Raw genomic sequence first — 15,710 nt, forward strand, 5'->3', positions numbered from 1 at the left:
CTCAATGCAATTTGCCATCCAAAGCCATGCCTCCTGAACGTAGACTAGACAACATCACGACACTAACTAACAAGAAACTTTAAAACACAGGTAATAATAACAATCTGACGTTTAAAAGAAGAGGCAGGTTGTTGCTAATTATATGAATACGTCATGAAAATAATCAGACATACTAGGGATGAACAATATTGGAAAACTTTGACGTTGAGATCATTTTTTTCTCTGCGATTAGATGTATATTGCAACACAGGCTCATTCTGAAAACGTAGTCCCGCGGAGACCGCGAAGTACGTCCCAGGAGGTATGTATGGCTGCATTTCATTTAAGTGAACGATGCAGGGCGGTATGACACGTTCCCTTTGGCGCTTACCGGCTGGCCGCTTACCTCCATGTGGAGGGCTTTCCCGCTTCAACCAGTTTGCCTAGTTAGCTCGTCGTATACGTCGGCGGACTTGAGACGCAGAAAGCAGTTGACCACGATGACGGCAACCGGGTTTGAGACCTGGGAAGAGCGGTTCCAGAAATTAGGCAAGACAAAAACATAATCCAAAAAATAAAATGAACGAGTGAATAAACAGGGTTGAGAATGCGGTGGAAAATCTGAAAACCTGGTAAAAATCAGACGAGGGCTTTTCTTTTTTTGGACGGCTTTTGTAAAATAGAGAAGTAAGTGGGTGGGTAGTAGGGGTGGGCGGTACACCGGTGTCATAGTCATCACCGGTGTGACATTGCGCCACGACATGGATTTTCTAATACCGTCAATACCGTAATAAATCAATTATGCGCGGCTTGAACGGCTGCATTTACATCAATAATAGCTAATTCTAAATAATAAGGCATTCAATTTTCTTCAAACGTTCAGTTGTGGTCTGAACTGAACTTAAACACTACAAACTGAACTACACTGTTCCTATTTACTGTGACCTTTTATGTGAAGCTGCTTTGACACAATCTACATTGTATAAGCGCTATACAAATAAAGGTGAATTGAATTGAATTGAATTGGTCTGAATACCTGTCCTTATACTACAGGGCTCGAAATTGCAACCATTTTGGTCGCATGACGCCCGAAATGTAATCTATGCGCCCTCATAATATATTTGGGAGCATTTGTGTGTCTGAATATAATGGTTGTAGTGCAATCTGATTTGATTGAAACTTGCTGAATCGCTCTACCCTGCTGCTGTGAAGGTGGAAAGTCGTGTTATTTGTACGCAAAGTTATGAGATCGGGTTGCGCTGTCAGTCACTCAACGCTTCCCGCTGTCAGATAACAGGGAGCTTTTGTTACTGCAGGAAATGCAAACGGCTGAAGAGTGAAAAGTGCACAGGTTTGCAAACCTCACCTAAAGTTATAATAATAATAATGGCACAGATGACAGCGATCATGACATGAGGTAAATGTTGATCCGCCAGCTGAGATCAATCGAGTGTTTTCGGAGAAGGTGTCCGAATCTCGTTGCGTTGCATTCACCGCAATCGGCGCAAATGTCCGCTAAATATAAAATCTAACACTGTACTCATCATCGCCAAAGAAACTCACCTTTACTAAGTTTACACTGAAACTACGGCTCATAACAAAGAGCGGTATTGCGCCGGTGGTCATCATGAGAATCCTGCTCTGTCTGCTCATAAATTGGTGCGGCTGACTCGCCTGCTTTATTCCACCAACACAGAGAAATGAAGATCAGCTCATAACGAGACTGAGCATTTACAATGACCCAAACCAAAACTTTTAAAGAGTGATAGAAGTGAGACTTTCTTTTGTCCGTTCTTCCTTGAGATGTATATTATTTTGCTATTGAAAGTAATACCATGATATTATACCGTCACCGTTCAAAAGATGAAAAATACCGTGATATTAATTTTAGGTCATATCGCCCACCCCTAGTGGGTAGGTCAATCAATTCAATTCAATTCAGTTTTATTTATAAAGCACTTTAAAACAACACAGTCAACCAAAGTGCTGACAACAGAGAGTAAACAAACTTCAAAATACAAATAAATAAACATAAAATGTCAACATCTCACGCTGTGCTATAAGCCAAACTGAACAAGAGGGTTTTAAGAAGAGATTTAAAAACATTAATGGAAGAGGCTTGTCTAATATACAATGGTAACTCATTCCACAATTTTGGTGCAGCCACAGCAAAAGCTCGTCCCCTCTGAGCTTTCGACTGGTCCTGGGCACACCCAGGAGGAGCTGGTCGGCTGACTTGAGCGAACGAGACGGTGTGTAGGGACAGAGAAGCTCAGAGAGGTAAAGGGGTGCAGTACTATTCAGACACTTAAAAACAAATTAAAGTAATTTAAAATGGATCCTGAAATGCAGGGTGATGTGCTCGTATTTGCGTGTGCGAGTTAAAAGACGTGCAGCTGCATTCTGAACAAGTTGCAGTCGAGAAATACAAGACTGACTCACCCCAAAATAAAGGGCATTGCAGTAGTCCAAGCGGGAGGTTATAAAAGCATGGACTACGGTTTCAAAGTGCTTGTGTGATAAAACGTGCTTAATTTTGGCTAGTTGTCTCAAGTGAAAGAAGCTAGAGCGAACAACAGAACAAATCTGGCTTTCGGTAAAATTGGTTGGGTTTAAGGATGGAGCAGGGTAGGTCAGTCGATTGGCTGGTCGCCCAGTCAATCATTCAGTGAGTCAGACGAACAGTAGGCCGATAGCAGCCTCTGGTGGGTTTATACGAGAACAGCGCGGTTACGAACGGCGCTCGCGAGAGACATTCGAGATACGAAAAAGCGCACACAGCGGCCTCTCGCGGAAATTTGCGAAAACAAAAACTGCAAAAATACATACCACCCGGGACGTATTTCACGGTCTCCAGAAACGTCCACGGGCCTACGTTTTCAGAATGACTCTGGGTTGGTATATTGCGATATAAATACAGATTAACCAGATGAGTTAAACAGCTCTATTTGGAAAGTCTTTAGATTGATTGGGAGGATTTTGTAGGGGAGTGAAAAATAAATATATATTTGTATGTGATTTATTACATATAACAAACTAACTAGAGTCATAAGATAACAGCAACATAGGCTCATTCTGAAAGCCCTACATACATTTCTGGAGATTGCAAAGCTAGAGGTGCATATAGCTGCATGTTGTCTTTAAAACGAACACTACAGGGCGGTGTGATGCCGTTTTTGAAAACACTGTCGGTTGGGTTTAGGAAACAGCGGCCTCTGGTGGATTTACGCGAGTACAGCAGGCGTGAATGGCACTTGTGAAAGAAATTTGAGATCTGAAAAAGCGTACACAGCGGCCTCTGGTGGATTCATGAAAACAAAACCCCCCAAAAATGTACCTCCAGGATGTATTTGGTGCTCTACGGAAATGTACATAGGGGTACGTATTCAGAATGAGCCTGGGTTGGATAATAAGAGTCATGGAGCAAATATTAAAGTGAATAAACCCATGCTTTATGGTTTTCTTCATGGTCTAACAGTGTTCAGGTCTTAAAAATTAAATAATTCAATGTAAAATAACATTGCATTGACAAAAATTATTCAATACAATTAATCTTTATAGCTATTTAAATGCTTTAAACTCTTTTAAAACCCTCATATAGTCACAGGCCTAAAAAAAAAACACATGCAGATGATAAACTCACTCTATAATGGTTCAATTCTGCAGTGTCTACACAAATCTCGTGTTTTGACCTGTGGTTTCTGGTCATCTATAATTCTAACTCAACTTTGCACATCTAGTGATGTGACTATTGCGGATGCAAACATTGAGATATCGATGCTCAAACAATATATTGTGTAGCTCGAATACTGTGCTTTTAAATGTAACCTATATATATATATATATATATATATATATATATATATATATATATATATATATATATATATATATATATATATATATATATATATATATTCGCAAAGAATCTTCTTAAACACATCTTGCAGCTACATTCAGAAACGATAGATATCCATGCAGGCTATATCTTAGAAATGATGCGGTGTGGGGGTTCAGGGTCTTTCTAATTCATTCCAATGAACTCCAAAACTAGTTTACTTCCAGTGGTTGGAGTCATGGTCGGTTGGCCTGCGAGACAGATAAAAAATATAGCAAGTGCAGGCAGGAGGTGCTGATCTGTATTCAAGCATCAGTGCCTCAAACCTGATATAAGATGCAGTCGGTAGCCAATGCAAGGAGATAAAGCAAGCTGTGACATGGGTTTAATGAAAACCAGTCATGCTATTTTGTGTCAAATTGCTTGGGTCCCACTTTATACAGCGGAGAAAATAAGTATTGAACCATTTGTACCAGAAAGCATACTTCTAAAGGTGCCATTGACTTGAAATTTTCCCCGGATGTTGATAGCAACTAAAGAAATCCAACCATGCAAAGAAAACAAATCTAATTAATTAGTTCTGTGTATTAAAATGAAATGACGCAGGTAAAAAAAAGTATTGAACACATGAAGGAAGGAAGGTGTAGTTCGGCAGTGAAAGCCCAGACAGCAGCTGAAATCTCTCAGTAGTTCTTCAGCAACCCTCTGCCCTTCCTCAGTGTAAATGAATATCAGCTGCTTCAGTCCAACATCTACATTAGCACCAGGATGAAGATGAAACCAGGGTGGACATTTCAGCAAGACAATGATCCAAAACACAGCCGAGGAGGCTCTCAGATGCTTTCAGAGAAAGAAAATCAAGCTGTAGAATGGCCCAGCCAATCACCTGACTTGAATAAAATTCATGCATGAAATTGTGTCTCAGACATGCCATGTGGAGTCTGGTTTGAGGTTAACATCTGGACCTGAAGCACAAAATGCTGGAAAATGTGATGTTATTGTCAACTCTGTTAGGGGTTTAAAACTACAATTACCAGCTTAATCCTATCACATGTAAGTATTTTGCATTATTTTATTTAGTTGTTTACTGTAAATAATCCATTTGTTGTATATCATTCCTGTTTAAGGGCAACGAGTGTACAGTAAAATGCCTTAAAGAAAGAATCTGGGACCCGGAGGTTCAGACTTGAACCCTGATTTAAATGCTAGATGTGTAGACGCTCACAGGCGGACAGATTACACGTCAGGAGCCAATCAGCTCACACCATGCATGGCTGATAGATACGTGCGTGCTCAACATCCAAGAACAGACTTCACTGTTTTTTGTGCATCGAGCAAGTGGTGTTGAACTTTTGATGGGTTAACTCTGATGGGTTAATTAATAAATGAGTTAACATTTCATTAACTTCAATTATGTAATGATTAACAGATGTGTTGTTCACTGTTAAGTCATGCTAACTAAACATGCAACCTTATTTTTAGTGTTACCCAAATGTGCCAATAAATACAAAAACACACCAGAGATGTTCATTAGCTGAAATGGTTAACAAATCCCACTTTTTCCTCAAACAACTCCATCACATTACTGTTCTCTAGTTATTAGAATTATCTACCAAAAACGCTGATAGAGCTGCTACACCTAACAGAGCAGATCTGCAATGGTACTTAAACACACAGATCACTTGTGGGACTTTGAACACACATGAAGGGAATGCATTATTATGGTTATGAATGGAATTAAATGCCTAATCAAGTGCAAAATCCTGATTATTGTCAGCTCTCAGACAAAACATTTGTGCGGTGATTATTTCATTATCAGTGGTGCAATGCAGCGTCAAGGATATCATTCAGCAGCTGCTGTGAAAAGGATGGCTACGTTGTAAAAACAAACCAAAAAAAATGCTGGGTTGTCATAACCCAGGGGCATTATCAACATCCGGGGCTCCTCACCCTAAACTGGCTACATTGTATTGTTGTGCAGGATCTGGATGAAGGTATCTTCTGAATGTGAAGAGAAGTGTAGCTGCTTATGTGGCCAAATATTGTGTTTTTCGCGTTGCATTTTCCAGGCGCTCACAGTTGAAAACCACGAGTCACGTGACAAGAACTGACCAATCAGCTTCATACTTTGCATGGAATACACACATTTTATAGACTAATTACTTCAGACAAACACAGACACTCAAACACTGCAGTGCTTTCGCATACTATGGATATCGATGGTTACAGGTATCCAGTTTTCTTCGGACAGGTTTGGAACAAGTGAATGATGAGAGAATTTTAAGTTTTGGGTCTTTTGAATATGTCAAGCTGCTATGATCAACCCATTGTATAGTTTTTCAGTGAATACTTAATTACTGAAAGAGCTAGGTATGTTATAATATATAATAACAGGTATATTTTACACATTTTAAAAGTAACTTCAAAGTAAATTAATTGGTAATCTGATTACTTTTTACATGAAGTAATTAGTAATGTAATCAGATCACAATTTTCCAGTAGTAGTCAGTAATTTGTAATCTATTACTTTTTTAAAGTAACTTACCGAACACTGGTTATGACCACCCAGCATTTTTTAGACTGTAGTCTTGTGCACAACTTAGTTCTGAAATGAATTAAGCGAATAAGGCATGAGCTGATCTCGCTAAATCCAACTGATCTGCTTTTATTGTGGGTTTAAGTCTAACTCTGCAGTACAGAAACACGCTGGGATGCACAGGTAAATATATATATATATATATATATATAAAGTGTCGGAGAGTGTGGAATATTTACTTCAAAGCGCTCTCTGATGTTCGGGTCAGAAAGCGTCCTTGAAACTTGTTTTGTTTTCCCACGCGAGCTCTTAACATCAGAGCAACGATACGAGGATAAAAATCACAAAACCTAACGTCTGCCTTTAATCTGCGCCACAGTCATGTTTGATCTCGCAGACCGCAGCTTCAGCTGCAATCAAAGCCAGCGAAGGAAGAAAGATTCGTTCGGTCACTGGCAGCACTACCACACTTCACATACACACAAACTCTAAAGTGTGTATGACAGCAGAAGAAAGTGTTTGTCTGAATACACTCCTGGGCTTTTGTTTTGGCATTGCACGGGCTAAAATCAGTAGACTAGGTGATGTCTTGAAATTATTTACACCAGCAGTTTATTCATAACCGCAGTAGTCAAACATACTGCAAAAACACATTAGTTTACGTCACAATTCACAGTATTAACAAACTACTAACTAACACTACTAGCTTAATAAAGTATTAATTAGCCATTTAGCTGGTTTGTTAAACGAGTCTAAATGTAGGAACTATTGTACACGTTTAAATGGTAAAAATGTGTTAGCTAAAAACTAAGAATGTAAATTTCGACAAAATCCCGTGATCAATGATCATTTAAATTAATGATCAATTATGATTAATAAACCACCACTCCATAATCACAATCAAGCTTGGAATGACTTAATATATTCAGCTAACAAACCACCCATTCCTTCTCCATTCGGAGAATTATAGGTATTAATAGCTTAGTCCTTATAAACAATCCATTTATAAAATACACAATTAACGAATGGCTACTGAAGAATAAACCCAACAGCCTGCTATCTGATCTTTGCATAATGATCACAATGAAATAAGCATACTATGACTATAAAAAATTAAATAAATTTGAAGTCTATTGGAACATGAATAATGTTTTGAATTAGATTTGGGTATTTATGAAGAGTGTTTTAAATTTACGAATTGGATTTGGGTATTTATGAATCATGTTTTGATTTTACGAACTGGATTTGGGTATTTATGAATAGCGTTTTGAGTTTACGAATTGGATTTGGGTATTTATGAATAGCGTTTTGAGTTTACGAATTGGATTTGGGTATTTATGAATAGCGTTTTGAGTTTACGAATTAGATTTGGGTATTTATGAAGAGTGTTTAAATTTACGAATTGGATTTGGGTATTTATGAATCATGTTTTGATTTTACGAATTGGATTTGGGTATTTATGAATCATGTTTTGAGTTTACGAATTGGATTTGGGTATTTATGAATAGCGTTTTGAGTTTACGAATTGGATTTGGGTATTTATGAATAGCGTTTTGAGTTTACGAATTGGATTTGGGTATTTATGAATAGCGTTTTGAGTTTACGAATTGGATTTGGGTATTTATGAATAGCGTTTTGATTTTACGAATTGGATTTGGGTATTTATGAATCATGTTTTGAGTTTACGAATTGGATTTGGGTATTTATGAATAGCGTTTGAGTTTACGAATTGGATTTGGGTATTTATGAATAGCGTTTTGAGTTTACGAATTGGATTTGGGTATTTATGAATAGCGTTTTGAGTTTACGAATTGGATTTGGGTATTTATGAATAGCGTTTTGATATTACGAATTGGATTTGGGCATTTATGAATAGCGTTTTGAGTTTACGAATTGGATTTGGGTATTTATGAATAGCGTTTTGAGTTTACGAATTGGATTTGGGTATTTATGAATAGCGTTTTGAGTTTACGAATTGGATTTGGGTATTTATGAATAGCGTTTTGAGTTTACAAATTGGATTTGGGTATTTATGAATAGCATTTGAGTTTACAAATTGGATTTGGGTATTTATGAATAGCGTTTGAGTTTACAAATTGGATTTGGGTATTTTTGAATTGTGTTTTGAGTTTACGAATTGGATTTGGGTATTTATGAATAGCGTTTTGAGTTTACGAATTGGATTTGGGTATTTATGAATAGCGTTTTGAGTTTACGAATTGGATTTGGGTATTTATGAATAGCGTTTTGAGTTTACAAATTGGATTTGGGTATTTATGAATAGCATTTGAGTTTACAAATTGGATTTGGGTATTTATGAATAGCGTTTGAGTTTACAAATTGGATTTGGGTATTTTTTAATAGCATTTGAGTTTACAAATTGGATTTGGGTATTTTGAATTGTGTTTTGAACTTATGAATTAGATTTTGTAAAAAAAAAAATTTGTAAAAAATTTAAACAAAAGGCTAAATAAAGACTCCTTGTCAGAGCTGAACATCACTGCGGTCCTGCACATCTATAAAGCTTCTGTGAAGAACAGACCATTCGTTTCAACATTGATAGGATCTGTTGTTGTCAAACTTCATTAATTCATTTTCTTTTCGGCTTTATTAATCAGGGATCACCACAGCAGAATGAACCACCAACTTATCCAGCATATGTTTTACACAGCGGAAACACCCATACACTCTCATTCACACTCAAACACTACGGACAATTTAGCTTACCCAATTCCCTTATAACGCATGTCTTTGGACTTGTGGGGAAAACCGGAGCACCCGGAAGAAACCCGCGCCAATACGGGGAAAACATGCAAACTGCCAACTGAGCCAGCAGGGACTCGAACCAGTTACCTTCTTGCTGTGAGGCCACCCAGCTAACCACTGAGCCACTGTACCGCCCCTAAGAAAAAATATATTAAATAAATTAAATAAGTTATAGAGAAGTGTGCGGGCTACACAACTCTATGTATGCCAAATCAATCCAGCTCACAAATCACTAAAGAAATATTGAATTCCATATTGAATGCTATGGTGCCAGATCAGTCTCAAAAAGAATACATTTACAAAATAAATCCAATTTGTAAACACACAATACACGAACTCACTTTGCTTTGAATTTACGAATTGGATTTGTGTTTTTATGAATAGAGTTTTGATGTTATGAATTTGATTTGTGTATTTATGTATCGTGTTTTGAATTTACGAATTAGATTTAGGTATTTACATAGTGTTTTGAATTTACGAATTGGATTTGGGTATTTATGAATTGACGAATTACATTTTGAAATTACGAATTGGATTTGTGTATTTATGAACCTTGTTTTTAATGTACAAACTGGATTTGTGAATTTATGAATCGTGTTTTGATATTAGTAATTAGATGTGTATACTCTGAATTGGGTTTTGAATTTACGAATTGGATTTGTGTATTTTTGAATTGTGTTTTGAATTTATTAATTGGATTTGTGTATTTTTAAATCAGGTTTTGAATTTCCGAATGAATTTGTGTATTTTTGAATTGTGTCTTGAACTTATAAATTAGATTTTGTAAATGTATTATTTTTGAGACTAATCTGGCTCCATAGTTTGCCCACCCATATCTCAATTCTTCCATGGGCAACACAAATCTTAACCTCCTAAACCAGATTTCAGAACAGGTGCGTAATCTGACCCTCGAGTTTGTAGAATTATTTTCTTTGCTAATATCATGCACAAAGATACTGATATATATTTGTCTCCTATTTCTTGCACAATTTTGGCTCAGGTGACTGTTCGTGTATGTGGTGTTATAACTGTAAACATGAACTTCTGCATTCATCAAAAAAAAAAAAAAACTTAATTTTTGTTTCTATTGTTCTCTTCCCTGATTTCAGGTGTCTTATCGCGCCAAACAAGGCATGACGCACTTTGCCGTATTAAAGATTGCAGTGGTCTGGATTCTGGCCTTCCTCCTCTACGGACCGTCCATCTTATTCTGGGAGCAGCTGACGGGCCGGAGTCGAGTCCCAGACGACGAGTGTTTCGCAGAGTTTTACTACACCTGGTACTTCCTCCTCTCAGCTTCAGTGATCGAGTTCTTTGTGCCTTTTTTATCGGTGGCGTTCTTCAACATCAGCATCTACGTCAGCATCCGCCAGAGGAGACTCGGCAGCAGGAGCGAATCTAAATGCCACAATTCTGCAACTCTATACAGAGACAGGACGCATATGAGTACCAGAATCTGCTGGAACTCTTTAGCTCTAAAAAATAAAAGTACAGCAGATGGAGAGAAGCGTCCGGAAAGCGACGGTCTCTCGATGCGATGTGTACAGCGCTCGCGTTTACGACAGGACAAGAAGATCGCCAAGTCTTTAGCTATCATCGTGTGCGTGTTCGCGGTGTGCTGGGCGCCGTATACGCTGCTGATGATCGTGCGGGCGGCGTGCAGAGGCGACTGTGTGTCCCAGCATTGGTATGAGGTAACGTTCTGGCTGCTGTGGCTCAACTCCGCCATCAACCCATTCCTGTACCCGCTGTGCCACAGTAGCTTCCGCAGGGCTTTCTTCAAGATCCTGTGCCCACGGCAGAGCACCACCATTCCCCTGACAGACCACGCAGCCAGCACACACAGATAGTCTGCAGTCACCTGCTGAAATTGGTGTGTGTTAAAAACAGAGGATGTAAGTGCCTGCATTTCTAAAGGAATATTCCAGGTTGCCATAAAATGGAAGTTTAGACTGTCCTTTTTCCCATAGCATGACACATATCCAATTGAAGGGGCGGAGCATAATTTTGTCCACTGGGAACCAATCAGATTGTTGGAAGAAGGGAATTGCTAACAAAATGATGGAAGATTGACGAATGAACAAAAGAAGGGCAGAAATGAGACACGCCCCGATACCCCCGCCCTAAATGACTGATAGCCCCACCCGAAAGGACTGATGGCTCCACCCTAAAGGACTAATAGCCCCGCCTTAAAGGACTGATGGCTCTGCCCTAAATGACTGATAGCTCCTCCCTAAAGGAATGATAGCTCCACCCTAAATGACTGATAGCTCCACCCTAAAAGACTGATAGCTCCATCCTAAAGAACTGATAGCTCCACCCTAAAAGACTGATAGCTCCATCCTAAAAGACTGATAGCTCCATCCTAAAAGACTGATAGCTCCATCCTAAAGAACTGATAGCTCCACCCTAAGACTGATAGCTCCACCCTAAAAGACTGATAGCTCCATCCTAAAAGACTTATAGCTCCATCCTAAAGAACTGATAGCTCCACCCTAAGACTGATAGCTCCACCGTAAAGGACTGATAGCTCCACCCTAAGACTGATAGCTCCACCTTAAGGGACTGATAGCTCCACCTTAAGGGACTGATAGCCCTGCCCTAAAAGACTGATAGCTCCACCTTAAAGGACTAATAGCTCCACCCTAAAAGACTAATAGCTCCACCCTAAAAGACTAATAGCTCCACCCTAAAAGACTGATAGCCCTGCCTTAAAGGACTGATAGCTCCACCTTAAGGGACTGATAACCCTGCCCTAAAAGACTGATAGCTCCACCTTAAAGGACTGATAGCTCCACCCTAAAAGACTAATAGCTCCACCCTAAAAGACTGATAGCCCTGCCATAAAGGACTGATAGCTCCACCTTAAGGGACTGATAGCCCTGCCCTAAAAGACTGATAGCTCCACCTTAAAGGACTGATAGCTCCACCCTAAAAGACTAATAGCTCCACCCTAAAAGACTGATAGCCCTGCCCTAAAGTACTGATAGCTCCACCTTAAGGGACTGATAGCCCTGCCCTAAAAGACTGATAGCTCCACCTTAAGGTACTGATAGCCCTGCCCTAAAAGACTGATAGCTCCACCTTAAAGGACTGATAGCTCCACCCTAAAAGACTAATAGCTCCACCCTAAAAGACTGATAGCCCTGCCCTAAAGGACTGATAGCTCCACCTTAAGGGACTGATAGCCCTGCCCTAAAGGACTGATAGCTCCACCTTAAAGGACTGATAGCTCCACCCTAAAAGACTAATAGCTCAACCCTAAAAGACTGATAGCCCTGCCCTAAAGGACTGATAGCTCCACCTTAAGGGACTGATAGCTCCACCTTAAGGGACTGATAGCCCTGCCCTAAAGGACTGATAGCTCCACCCTAAAAGACTAATAGCTCCACCCTAAAAGACTGATAGCCCTGCCCTAAAAGACTAATAGCTCCACCCTAAAAGACTGATAGCCCTGCCCTAAAGGACTGATAGCTCCACCTTAAGGGACTGATAGCTCCACCTTAAGGGACTGATAGCTCCACCTTAAGGGACTGATAGCCCTGCCCTAAAGGCATTCCATGTGACCTGAAGTGAAGAAAGGTCTTTTCAGTGGGCAGGGCAGGTAATGGTTTTTGATAAAAGATAATAAGGGCAAATCAATTTTTACAAAATACTGAAGTTCAAAGACTTTAACATAATAAGAACATGTCTGCCACCGTTGATCGGTCAACTGAGGGATGAGAGTATTATGGCCCAGTATACTACAAACAAAATCATTTTTTGTTCTTCCCTTGAGGGCATAAGAAGTTCAAGATGGCTGAATGATGATATACTGTGTTCGAACTCCCCAACACCCTGTGCTGCAGTAGTTAGGGCTGTAAATGTGTCACTACGCTTGCATGTACTCATAAACACAATGATGGCTGCTGAGAGAGGAGAACAGTCTCGTAAACATCTGTCATAGAGACCACCACCACATCATCTCTTCCACTTTAAATTGTTTTAGATTTGGCGCAGACAGACACCGAATGGCACCACCGTGTTCGCAAACTCATAGAAAGAGTGATCGTACAGGTGCGGATACATCTGTACAGCTCTGCTACTCCACTCGCCAATGTATTGATGTGGCTAGTGTTGTTGTGTTGGATGTTGCTCTCATGTCTGACCTCCTGAATGAGAAATGAATCAGGGGATCGAAAGTGCACCTCAAATGGGGCGGAGTTTCAGAACACGCCCACTGACTGTGTAATCGCCAAGGACCAATGGCAGCTCAGAGGTGTTTAGGAGCCAAAACAAACTCCTCCCCAAAAGTTTGCTTTGGGGAACTGGTAAACTCAAAAACAACTTTGTTTTAGCAAGAGTCGCACATTATTATTGTTGTATTGGTGTACGTAAAAAAAAATTCAGCATTGCATGTCATCAAGCCTGTTAACAGCATGGCTTTCTGATTCAAAATAACAGGCATAAGACTTGAACATAATAGGAAGATGTCTGCCACTTTTGATCTGTCATAAACAAAGGATTAAAGTATTAGACCACACTGAACAAATATTAGTTCCTAATGAACACTTCGTATTTTGTGATTGTTCAGTTTATTACGGTAGTGAATTGCATTATGGGACCTTAATCTCTGCTCTGTCCTCATTTGATGTTAAAAATTCAGCTCTGCAGTTTAACAAAGTGTCTTTTATTGACATTTTAGTCGTTTGAAACAATATATTGTATAGGAAAGCACATCCACATGTTGACTTATATTATCCTTTAACTTCAGAAGAATCATCATAAGAACTTGAAATTCATTCATTCATTCATTTTCTTTCTGGCTTAGTCTCTTTATTAATCTAGGGTCACCACAGCGGAATGAACCGCCAACTTATCCAGCATATGTTTTATGCAGCGGTTGCCCTTCCAGCTGCAACCCATCTCTGGGAAACACCCATACACACTCATTCACACACATACACTACAGACAATTTAGCCTTCTCAATTTACATGTACTGCATGTGTTTGGACTGTGGAGGAAACCGGAGCACCCGGAGGAAACCCACGCGAACGTGGGGAGAACATGCAAACTCCAGACAGAAACGCCAACTGACCCAGCCGAGACTCGAACTAGTGACCTTCTTGCTGTGTACCTACTGTGCCACCGCGTTGCAAGGACTTGAAATGATAATACATAAATATGTAAACACTTACTCAGCGGTCTACATGTGTATGTTGCCTCATTACAAACATACACAGCACATTTAACAATGTACACGTTAAAATAACAACAACATCAACACGTTTAACCTCAGACCCTGTTTATGATTGTGCTGAATAATTGTGTTATCCATTATTTCCCATATTCTGCATTCTTTGCATTATATCATAACAGAGGCCAGCTAGCGAAGTGCTATGCAGGTAAACTTCACTCCTCTGACCTCTAAAGGTAATCTAACGACAGATGCCATTGGTCTTTAGCCTCCTTGTTAAAGCAACCTACTCCCATACAAAGAATCGCCGGTTTGATCCCAGCTCAGACCACGTCGGGTGGAGTAGGACTGGTGGTTGGTTACACATGGGGGCTCGTCCGGGATGGGAGTGAGGTTTAGGGGGGGATGAGTGTAACAGAGGCCAGCTAGCAAACTGTTATGCAGGTAAACCTCACTCCTCTGACCTCTGAAGGTGGTCTAGCAACAGACAGGATCGAATCTGTGAATCTTTGTATGAGAGTCGGTGCATAGCACTTCACTAGCTGGCCTCTGTTATGAGATGAGATCGTGCTGGTTGCACTAATGTTAATTAACCCCCCTGTTCTTGTTTTCAAAGTCCCGCATACATGAGGAACATAATAAACTGTGTTAAACTGATTTGTTTCATTATTGTTGTAATGTCACTAGGAAACGTTGCAGCCAATCTAATGCTGCTGGGATTATGCATGCGTATTAATGATTGACAGTGTCACGTAACAGTCAATGTTGTGTTCTGATTCACATTTTAATGTGTGTTTGTTTTTGTTGCTTGAACAAGGTTTAAATAAGGAGCAAACCGTCTTTGTTTGGTTCAGTTTTTATTTCCATATCAGGATTTCTGCAGGTTTCACCAAGTTAAATGCAAGACTTTAAGACCTTTATGAATGAAGGGGCGGCACGGTGACTCAGTGGTTAGCACTGTGGCCCCACAGCAAGAAGGTTGTTGGTTCGAGTCCTGGCTGGGCCAGTTGGCATTTCTGTGTGGAGTTTGCATGTTCTCCCTGTGTTGGCGTGGGTTTCCCCCACAGTCCAAACACATGTGCTATAGGGGAATTGATGGGCTAAATTGTTCGTAGTGTATGAGTGTGTGTGTGAAAGAGTGTATGGATGTTTCCTAGTGATGGGTTGCAGCTGGAAGGGCATCCGCTGTGTAAAACATATGCTGGAATTGTTGGCGGTTCATTCCGCTGTGGCAACCCCTGATAAATAAGGGACTAAACCGAAGGTAAATGATTGAATGAATTAATAAAATTTCAGACTTATACAGGGCTAAGCGCTAAGGATTTCTTTTGAATGGTTAAGTTGGAAAAGATTTTTACTTGCCCTATTAAAACAATGAAAACTTTTAAATAAATGGATCAAAACAAGTAAGCTC

At 39.7% G+C, this 15,710-nt stretch overlaps 1 protein-coding gene across 1 annotated transcript in view; it reads left to right on the forward strand.

Moving 5' to 3' along the window:
• Positions 1 to 10,969, forward strand: part of LOC130235100 (histamine H3 receptor) — a 21,539-nt gene extending 10,570 nt beyond the window's left edge. The window contains 1 exon segment of the mRNA XM_056465504.1: positions 10,229 to 10,969. Coding sequence (XP_056321479.1) covers positions 10,229 to 10,969 — 741 coding nt within the window.
• The last annotated feature ends 4,741 nt before the right edge of the window (positions 10,970 to 15,710 follow it).

Source organism: Danio aesculapii, chromosome 2 (assembly GCF_903798145.1).
Source record: "Danio aesculapii chromosome 2, fDanAes4.1, whole genome shotgun sequence".
Classification (NCBI taxonomy): domain Eukaryota; kingdom Metazoa; phylum Chordata; class Actinopteri; order Cypriniformes; family Danionidae; genus Danio; species Danio aesculapii.